General features: G+C 34.9%; 1 protein-coding gene across 1 annotated transcript; it reads left to right on the top strand.

Moving 5' to 3' along the window:
• Positions 1 to 461: 461 nt before the first annotated feature.
• On the top strand, positions 462 to 8,811 carry LOC8273785 (ABC transporter G family member 36). The gene is made up of 22 exons (XM_002515924.4): positions 462 to 621; positions 792 to 1,198; positions 1,432 to 1,641; positions 1,853 to 1,937; positions 2,071 to 2,230; positions 2,332 to 2,408; positions 2,515 to 2,568; positions 2,774 to 2,864; positions 3,694 to 3,995; positions 4,271 to 4,869; positions 4,966 to 5,126; positions 5,230 to 5,339; positions 5,451 to 5,604; positions 5,716 to 5,868; positions 5,959 to 6,134; positions 6,265 to 6,597; positions 6,688 to 7,062; positions 7,152 to 7,285; positions 7,389 to 7,616; positions 7,703 to 7,874; positions 8,087 to 8,341; positions 8,442 to 8,811. Exons 2-22 carry the CDS (start codon positions 807 to 809, stop codon positions 8,712 to 8,714), a joined length of 4,494 nt encoding a protein of 1,497 aa, XP_002515970.1. The 5' UTR covers positions 462 to 621; positions 792 to 806; the 3' UTR covers positions 8,715 to 8,811.
• The last annotated feature ends 827 nt before the right edge of the window (positions 8,812 to 9,638 follow it).

The following is a 9,638-nucleotide window of genomic DNA, read 5'->3' as shown; positions in this document are numbered from 1 at the left end:
TCCAATTCCTAGATTCTGAAAATTCCATTGTAACAATAATGCAATTTTACATTTAAACTTTGTCTCCTGTAATTTCTGCATATACGGACAACAGCTACATCATATTTTCTGAGACCCATAAAACTTGGCATATGTATTAGTGATATTAGTAAAAATCTTACCAAATTTGGGATTATGGTGTATGGGTGTTACATGAGTGGATTAGTAGTGAAGGGGTATAGAGCTGAAGATTGAACCACAAAACATGTTCCATAAACTTGTACGTATATAATCCAAATGGAAGATCAAATGTGAAAGAAACTGGCACGTTGTAACAAGAAAGCAAGAAGCTGAGACGAAAGCCATGAGCTTCCACATCTTTGACCATTCGAGACTTTCTACGTTTGGACTCAATTAATAATTCCTTTATTATTTTATTCATGAAATTTCTCACGTGGTAATTAACCCCTTATATATATATATATATATCCTCAATCTTCTACCGCTGCACTCACTCTTAACAAGCAAAAGCCAAAGGGTTTGTGTTTGTAGAGAGAAAGAAAGAAAAAACCATCTCAAAATTTATTAAAAACAAAAATTGCATACAACAAGTTCAACTTTCAAACTCCAATTACATACTGAGTAAGTGCTTTATCTTTTTCGTCCTTTTTTTTCACTATTTGCGTTGTAATTTGCCTCTAACTGTAGTTCAAACTCATAACCTTGTAGTTCTGAGAATTTTATACAGTACTGTTGAGTTAAAACACGTATATGTTCTTTAACCTCATTGGGTATGTTCCATTTTCCTTTAGATTCAATCTAGAGCAATGGAGAAGACGAATAGTATGGAGAAGAAAACTCCTAGCAGGCATCCTAGTAAGCGAGCGAACATGAGCAGAAACATAAGCAGGAGCTTGAGCAAAGTGGAAGATGTGTTTTTAGGTGGCAGCAGATACTCGAGAAGGAGCAGTCGAAGAGCTGAAGAAGATGAAGAAGCTCTAAAATGGGCTGCCATAGAGAAGTTGCCAACCTATAGTAGGTTGAGAACAGCACTCATGGAATCTTACGTGGACAATGATGGATCCGTGGCTGTGCATAAAGAAGTTGATGTGAGCAAGCTTGATATGAATGATAGACAGATGTTTATTAATAAGATTTTTAAGGTTGCAGAAGAAGATAATGAGAAGTTCCTGAAAAAATTTAGAAAGAGAATTGACAAGTAAGTCTTTTCTTTATTCATTTTTGTTGAAAATATATTATGTTCATATTCCTTTTAAACAGCAGACTGTTTCCATATTTGGCTAAAAAAAGTTAATTTATATTATCGGACAGTATCCATCTTATATTACAGGATATCAAAATTTCAACTTCTTGTAGTGTTGATTGAAAAAATTAATCGAGATATATCTAATTATTTATAATCTTTTAAATTAATCTATGTTGTAATTGCAGGGTTGGGATTCAGCTTCCGACTGTGGAAGTTAGGTACGAGCATTTAACTGTTGAAACCGATTGCCAGATTGGCAGCAGAGCTCTACCTACTCTTCCAAATGCGGCTAGGAACATTGCAGAATCAGCCATTGGTATGCTTGGAATCAATTTAACTAAGACAACAAAGCTCACTATCCTTAAAGATGCCTCCGGCATTTTAAAACCATCAAGGTATAAACATAAACTAAAAAAATTTCCCCTGCTACATTATAATATTTATTTCCAAGAATATATTAAACTTAATTGTTACAATTAAGCAATAATATCTAAATTATTATGTGAATGAATAATCTTGCCCAGTATTTTTCTTATCTGATTGATTACAACAAAATTCCCATATGTTTTTGAAATGTTCACTCAACTTCTTCTCTTTCTATTTTAGGATGACTCTCTTACTAGGTCCCCCATCTTCCGGGAAAACGACACTTTTGCTAGCACTGGCAGGAAAGCTGGATCCAAGCCTGAAGGTTATTATTCAACAATCTAAATGAAATTACAAATAATATTCTGATAAATAAATTACAAATAATATATAATATTTCCCAATAATGATGTAGAAAAGTTTTATGGTGACGTATGTTTTGTTCTTCTCTTAAACAGGTTAGTGGAAATATAACATATAATGGGTATAAGCTGAATGAATTTGTGCCTCGAAAGACATCTGCATATATTAGCCAAAATGATGTTCATGTTGGAGTAATGACAGTAAAAGAAACACTAGATTTCTCAGCAAGATGCCAAGGGATCGGGTATCGATATGGTAATTAATTAATTAATTATTTCGATGATAATCTTATTATATGAATTACTTCATCAAGAAAACAAAAACTGAATTAATTATTATTTAAACTATATATGTAGATCTTTTAAGTGAGCTTGCAAGAAGAGAGAAGGATGCAGGAATATTTCCTGAGAAAGAAGTAGATCTTTTCATGAAGGTATGAAGTGGCATAGAATTGTATATTCAATTATTATTTTTTTATATAAAAATCTTAAAAATTACTTAAATTTTTGTTTTCTTACTTAATCATTTGTCTGATTTAGGCAACTGCTATGGAAGGAGCTGAAAGCAATCTCTTTACAGATTACACTCTCAAAGTAAGTCTTGAAGTGATAATTTAATATATTATTACTTTATTTTATTTATTTATACATGTGAAATAGCATGTGAGAGGATAATGACAATATATCTAACTAACATCTGACTCAATTATTGGAACATATTCATTATTATAATTGATTAAGCAAGCATTGGCAGATTAATTAAATAGTGAACTGATTTTAATAATGTTGAATTCAACAGCTTTTAGGACTTGATATATGCAAGGACACCATTGTTGGAGATGAAATGCTTCGAGGGATATCTGGTGGTCAGAAGAAGAGGGTGACAACAGGTTAATTTATTTTCTTAATTTAATTTAATCAAGGAGTTTAGCTCCCGAAAGAATAATTAATAATTTAAAAGACTGAAACACAAGTATATATTCTTTTTTCTTGAAGATAACACCGAGTATATATTTGGAGAATGTAATTTTTGACCAGATCTTTGAATTCTTATTCAACCACCGGTCCAACCCCTCAATATTTTAATCTAAATCAACAAAATAATTTGGGTTCCCTATGCATCTTGGCCCGGGCAATATGCATGTGGAGATTAAAACCTGTACTATTGGTACATATTGTAACGTTTGGGTTGAAATTCTTTTACATGTAAATAAAAAAAAATAAAATGATGTGGGACCTCAGATTTACTTGAGAATTACTATAGAATTGTAATTAAAAATATATATATAAAACTTGAGAAGCTAAAGTATCTTATAGTTGTGTAAATAAGGCAAGATAATTTATTTTTTATTCTAAGAAAATAATATGAGTTGTGTACACATATAAATATTATTAATTCCTCCATTTCTTAAGACCAATAAGTAATACTCAACAAATAATGAGTTAGGACATTTACATGAAGTTATGACTTTATATCAGTCAAAAAAATATTTGTTTCTATTTTTTTTGGGGAAAAATTAATTTATTATTGCATAAAAAAAATTAAAATTTAATGTTTTAGAATTTTTATAATCATAGAATTCCAAATTGATTTAATAATAATAATTTGATTACATTTGAGATATTATTGTTTCATCAATAATAATAAATATGATCATAGGGTAACTGAGCAGTGAAAGTTATTATATGCTAACTCTAGATTTGATTAAATACAAACAGGAGAAATGATTGTTGGGCCTACAAAAACACTATTTATGGATGAGATATCAACGGGTTTAGATAGCTCTACAACATATCAAATAGTGAAGTGCCTGCATCAGATTGTGCACTTAACTGAGGCAACAGTGTTGATGTCCTTACTCCAGCCTCCTCCTGAGACATTTGATCTGTTTGACGATGTCATTCTTGTATCAGAAGGTCGAATTGTCTATCAGGGCCCAAGAGAATGCATTCTTGAATTTTTTGAGAGCTGTGGCTTCCATTGCCCTGAAAGAAAGGGAACCGCTGATTTCTTGCAAGAGGTAAAACATTTACCATGTTTCCAAATAGTGGACCTTTTAGCTACTGGATTGCCAGTCCATTAGTTGAATGCCTGCTTTGCATTGTAATTTATCAGGAATTTAACTCCTGACAGCCCTATAGCCTTATTTTCAGAATTATTTTTTCAAAAAAATAAGCCCGCACTACTCAGTTACAACATAACAATAGAATTGGAGGTTTGACACCTTTTGTCCTGACAGGACCAATTGGGTTAATGTTGGACATAATACAATTGATGCCTACGTAATTCCTGCAGGTTACTTCAAAGAAAGACCAAGAGCAGTACTGGGCAGATAGAAATAAACCATACAGATACATATCAGTCCCTGAATTTGCAGAAAAGTTCAAGAGCTTCCATGTTGGTGTGCAGCTACACAATGAGCTATTAGTGCCATTTGACAAGTCTCGAGGCCATCCAGCAGCTCTAGCATTCTCAAAATTCTCAGTGCCAACAATGGATCTGCTCAAGGCTTGTTGGGATAAGGAATGGCTTCTGATTAAGAAAAATTCTGTAGTTTTTGTCTCGAAGACTATCAAGATTGTTGTTGTTGCAGCTATAACGTCTACAGTATTCATTAAGCCAAGAATGCATACTAGGAATGAAGAAGATGGAACATTATTTGTAGGTGCACTTTTATTTGCTATGGTCACGAACATGTTTAATGGTTTTGCTGAGCTTGCTCTGATGATCACAAGACTTCCAGTATTTTACAAGCAAAGAGACCTTCTTTTTCATCCACCTTGGACTTTCACTCTTCCAACTTTCCTGCTAACATTGCCAATGTCCATTATAGAGTCTATTGTTTGGGTGTGTATCTCTTATTACTCCATTGGATTTGCTCCTGAAGCTAGCAGGTAAATATGATCATAACCAAGTTTCTTAAATTTATGACAATGTCAGGATATAGCAATAGAAAAGTTATATTCTGAATAATGGATGGTACTCTGCAGGTTCTTCAAGCATATGCTCTTGGTATTTCTGACCCAACAAATGGCTTCAGGAATCTTTAGACTCATTGCTGGAGTTTGCAGGACTATGATCATTGCCAACACTGGCGGTGCACTTGTTCTCCTCCTTATTTTCTTGCTTGGAGGCTTCATTCTACCTAAAGGTGAGAATAAAACCTCAAAATGTTTTATCTTAGCTAGTTGCTTTAGCCCTATCTGAAAAATATTGTTTAGTTACTGACTAAAAGTTTACTTCATTACTGACAGAACAAATTCCAAACGGTTGGGAGTGGGCTTATTGGATTTCGCCGATGAGTTATGGTTACAATGCCTTAACTGTTAATGAAATGTATGCTCCAAGGTGGATGAACAGACTGGTATGTTTTCGCATTATCGATCAAACATAATATATACAAGCATACATATATATATTTCTGTTTAATAGATGAAAAAAGAGTTGTAAAGAAGACATTTTGAATGCATTGCAGGCTTCAGACAATACTACCAAATTAGGCATAGCAGTGCTTGAAGACTTGGGTGTTTTCCAGAACGAGAATTGGTATTGGATTGGTGCAGGTGCTCTCCTAGGATTTGCAATTCTTTTCAATGTCCTATTCACCTTTGCTCTGATGTACTTGAGCCGTAAGTTCTGCAATTCTTTCAAAGTTCAATGCAGAATTTTCCTTATTTCAATTTGATACTCTGCTTTGAGGTAGCAATTAATCTTCCGTATATTGTTGCTTCATGTAATAGCTCCTGAAAAGAAGCAAGCAATAATCTCTGAGGAAACAGCTGTGGAAATGGAGGGTGAGGAAGACTCAAAAGGTGAACCGAGACTAAGAGTAAGCAAGTCACAAAAAGAATCATTGCCCCAGTCATTAACTTCTGCTGATGGAAACAATACAAGTAAGAAACACAGAATTAATTAGTATGTACTCTGTAGTCTGGTTCAATAGATTGAATTCCTGAAGAAGACTTGAAATTGCAATATCTCAGGAGAATTGGAAATTCAAAGAATGAGCAGTCCACAAAATCCTAGTGGACTAACTATAAATGCTGATTCATCTATTGAGGCAGCTAATGGTGCTCCTCCCAAGAAAGGCATGGCTCTTCCTTTCACTCCATTAGCAATGTCCTTCGAAAATGTCAAGTATTTCGTGGATATGCCTGATGTAAGATTCAATTTCTTCTGCTCTCTAAATTTCTCTGTTTTTTTTCCTGAAACAAAAAATGCATTAGAAAAGCTTTTCTTTTTCCTTTTTCATGCTTTAATTTGACTGCTACACCCATGGATGGTAACAGGAAATGAAGCAGCAAGGAGTTGGAGATGACAGGCTCCAACTACTTAGGGATGTCACAGGTGCATTCAGGCCCGGAGTCCTAACGGCACTAATGGGAGTTAGTGGAGCTGGAAAGACAACATTGATGGATGTTCTAGCAGGAAGAAAAACAGGTGGATATATCGAAGGTGATATTAGAATTTCAGGATATCCCAAGAATCAAGATACCTTTGCCAGAATTTCCGGATACTGTGAACAAGGTGATCTCCACTCACCTCAAGTTACAGTTAGAGAATCCTTGATCTATTCTGCATTCCTCCGCCTTCCTGCAGAAGTTAGCAAAGAGGAAAAGATGGTAAAATTCACTACCTTTATAATATTTTAAAAACGGAACGTCCGAGGTAAGGAATGAAGTACTGAACGAACTTTCTCGTAATCTTGTCAGAGTTTTGTCGATCAAGTGTTGGAATTGGTAGAGCTAGATAATCTCAAAGATGCTATAGTTGGCCTTCCTGGAGTCACAGGATTGTCAACAGAGCAAAGAAAAAGGTTGACAATTGCAGTGGAGCTTGTTGCTAATCCTTCAATTATTTTCATGGACGAACCAACTTCTGGTCTTGACGCAAGAGCAGCTGCCATTGTTATGAGGGCTGTGAGAAACACTGTGGATACGGGAAGAACCGTTGTCTGCACAATCCACCAGCCTAGCATTGACATATTTGAAGCCTTCGACGAGTTGCTACTAATGAAAAGAGGAGGACAAGTGATATACTTAGGACCATTAGGTCGAAATTCCCAAAAGATTGTTCAATACTTTGAGGTATTTTGTGACCTGAGATTTCTTGAATACTTTAAGCTGGAAAAATAAAGTATGGTTAATCTAATCCTGTGTTCTACTGCACATTGCAGGCAATTCCCGGAGTTCCCAAAATCACAGAGAAGGACAATCCATCAACATGGATGCTAGAAGTGAGCTCTGTGGCCGCAGAAGTCCGGCTTGGAATGGACTTTGCAGAATACTACAAGTCATCATCCTTGTGCCAGTATGTCAAGACTCAAGAGATACATTAATTTAACATTTTGTTTATGTCATATGCTAATTGCTTAAACTCTGGCGTTTTCTATTCTATGTTTTCTTATGAGTAGGAGAAACAAGGATTTAGTGGAAGAGTTAGCCTTGCCGCCACCAGGAGCAAAAGACCTTTATTTTGCCACGCAGTATTCTCAATCTTCATGGGGGCAGTTCAAGAATTGCCTCTGGAAGCAATGGTGGAGTTACTGGAGAAGTCCCGACTATAATCTTGTCAGAAACTTCTTCACTTTGGTTGCTGCACTTATGGTTGGAACTGTATTCTGGAAAGTCGGTACTAAAAAGTAAGTAGAATCAAAATCTAAGCTCTATTATTTTTATAGTCATCGACTTTAATTGCTAAAACAATTGTCTTATGTTGTACAATTAGGGATAGCGCGAGTGCTCTGAATACGATCATTGGAGCCATGTATTCAGCTGTCATATTCATTGGCATCAACAATTGCTCAACGGTACAACCCATAATAGCAATTGAAAGGACTGTGTTTTATAGGGAAAGAGCAGCTGGAATGTACTCTGAATTACCTTATGCTCTTGCCCAGGTAAGCTAAGCTAAGCTAAGCTAAATATCTTTAGCCATCGGGCTAATCCATTGATTGAATGTCTTGCTTGTAATGCAAGATTTCAGGGTTCAACTCCTGACAATCCGATCTTCCCTTAAGAATTTCAAGAAAAAAGAAGTTCGTTTCTTCTATTTACTAAGTTACAACAAACTATCAGTCTTGACTCAAATCTGAAGTTATATTTCTTGCAGGTTGTTTGTGAAATACCTTATGTCTTGTTTCAGACTGTGTATTATACGCTTATAGTGTATGCTATGGTAGCCTTTGAATGGACAGCAGCCAAATTTTTCTGGTTCTTCTTTATCTCCTTCTTCTCCTTCCTCTACTTCACATACTACGGAATGATGACTGTTTCCGTCACGCCAGACCTCCAAGTCGCCTCCATCTTTGCAGCAACATTTTATGGACTTTTCAATCTCTTCTCAGGATTTTTCATCCCTCGACCGGTATGTAACTCATTTCTTCACTACCTTTTACATAAATATCAACAGCTAACAATAACTAATATTCATTGCTTTTAACACAAATCTCCTCTCCTGATTTCAGAGAATTCCCAAATGGTGGGTTTGGTATTATTGGATTTGCCCAGTGGCATGGACAGTTTATGGACTGATTGTGTCACAGTACCATGATGATGAAGCCCGCATTAAAGTTCCTGGTGTCTCAACTGATATAAGGATTAGGGACTATATTCAGGAGCATTATGGGTATGAGCCAAACTTCATGGGACCAGTTGCTGCTGTATTGGTTGCCTTCACTGTCTTCTTTGCTTTTATTTATGCCTATGCCATAAAGACACTGAACTTCCAAACCAGATAGAGTGATGTTACCAAAACAATTTTCATGCGGCATGCTTTGAGAAATGTACTTGTATATATGAAAGATGCTACAATCTAATAAAGATCAAGAAGTTCAATTCTGTGTGCAACAACTGTGATAATATATTTTTCACAGAAAAAGTATAACACCTAGAGAAATCTCCATAATGGGAATTAATTGTTGTTCTTTTAATTCTGCAATTCGGTGCACGACTTGAACTAAACAGAATTGGAATTTATGACACACTACAAACAGATGTTAAATTATTAGGCTATCAATCTAATGAACAGCCAATAGATTTTATGAAAGATAAGTGGTAACATTCTCAACGCAAAGAAGTAAATTGCATATGTTTACTACTAAGTAGTGATAAAAACAAAAATAAAATATGAGTTCTGATTCGATTTTGGAATCGTTTTTTAACCTATGAAATTTTGAATTGGACCTTAATTAGAGCTTGTACCTATATAAAAACTAATTTAAGAAGTAAAAATATTATTTTCCCTTTTTGGGTAGGGAAGACATTTGAAAGCTGGGAATTAACCTCATTTTAACATACAGTATAAACAGCTTGAAGTGACGTATTTAATAAACTAATTAGCAGAAGGTTCTATTGACTTTCAAGTCAGCTAGAGAACTTCTATGTTGATATTAACCAGTTTACACCTTAATTATTTTCTTGACATGATCCCAAAAATGTTAATTTCATATATATACATTCACTTGTTAGTAGTATTTTGGATTTGATTGAAATACGTGTACGAGTTTTAGAACCTCTTTAATTGGAAATAGCACCAAACCCGCATGTCAATTTCTCATAATTTGCTGGCACTCCACGAAAAACTCTATTTCAAGGACATGAAAATGATTTTCTAACATTTTGTTTTACTCAATCACTCCTACTTCCAGAAAAGCATTGCTCCC

The sequence above is a fragment of the Ricinus communis genome, chromosome 8 (genome assembly GCF_019578655.1).
Source record: "Ricinus communis isolate WT05 ecotype wild-type chromosome 8, ASM1957865v1, whole genome shotgun sequence".
Lineage (NCBI taxonomy): Eukaryota > Viridiplantae > Streptophyta > Magnoliopsida > Malpighiales > Euphorbiaceae > Ricinus > Ricinus communis.
Note: the sequence above shows the minus strand (reverse complement) of the source record. Positions and strands in the feature narration are given on the sequence as shown.

What these genes read in the sequence shown, in the direction of transcription:
- LOC8273785 (XM_002515924.4), top strand. Translation starts at nt 807, where the DNA reads ATGGAGAAGACGAATAGTATGGAGAAGAAAACTCCTAGCAGGCATCCT. An exon ending in AGGGATCGGGTATCGATATG is followed by an intron (nt 2,231 to 2,331) that starts GTAATTAATTAA and finishes CTATATATGTAG; the next exon opens with ATCTTTTAAGTGAGCTTGCA. An exon ending in AAGTAGATCTTTTCATGAAG is followed by an intron (nt 2,409 to 2,514) that starts GTATGAAGTGGC and finishes TGTCTGATTTAG; the next exon opens with GCAACTGCTATGGAAGGAGC.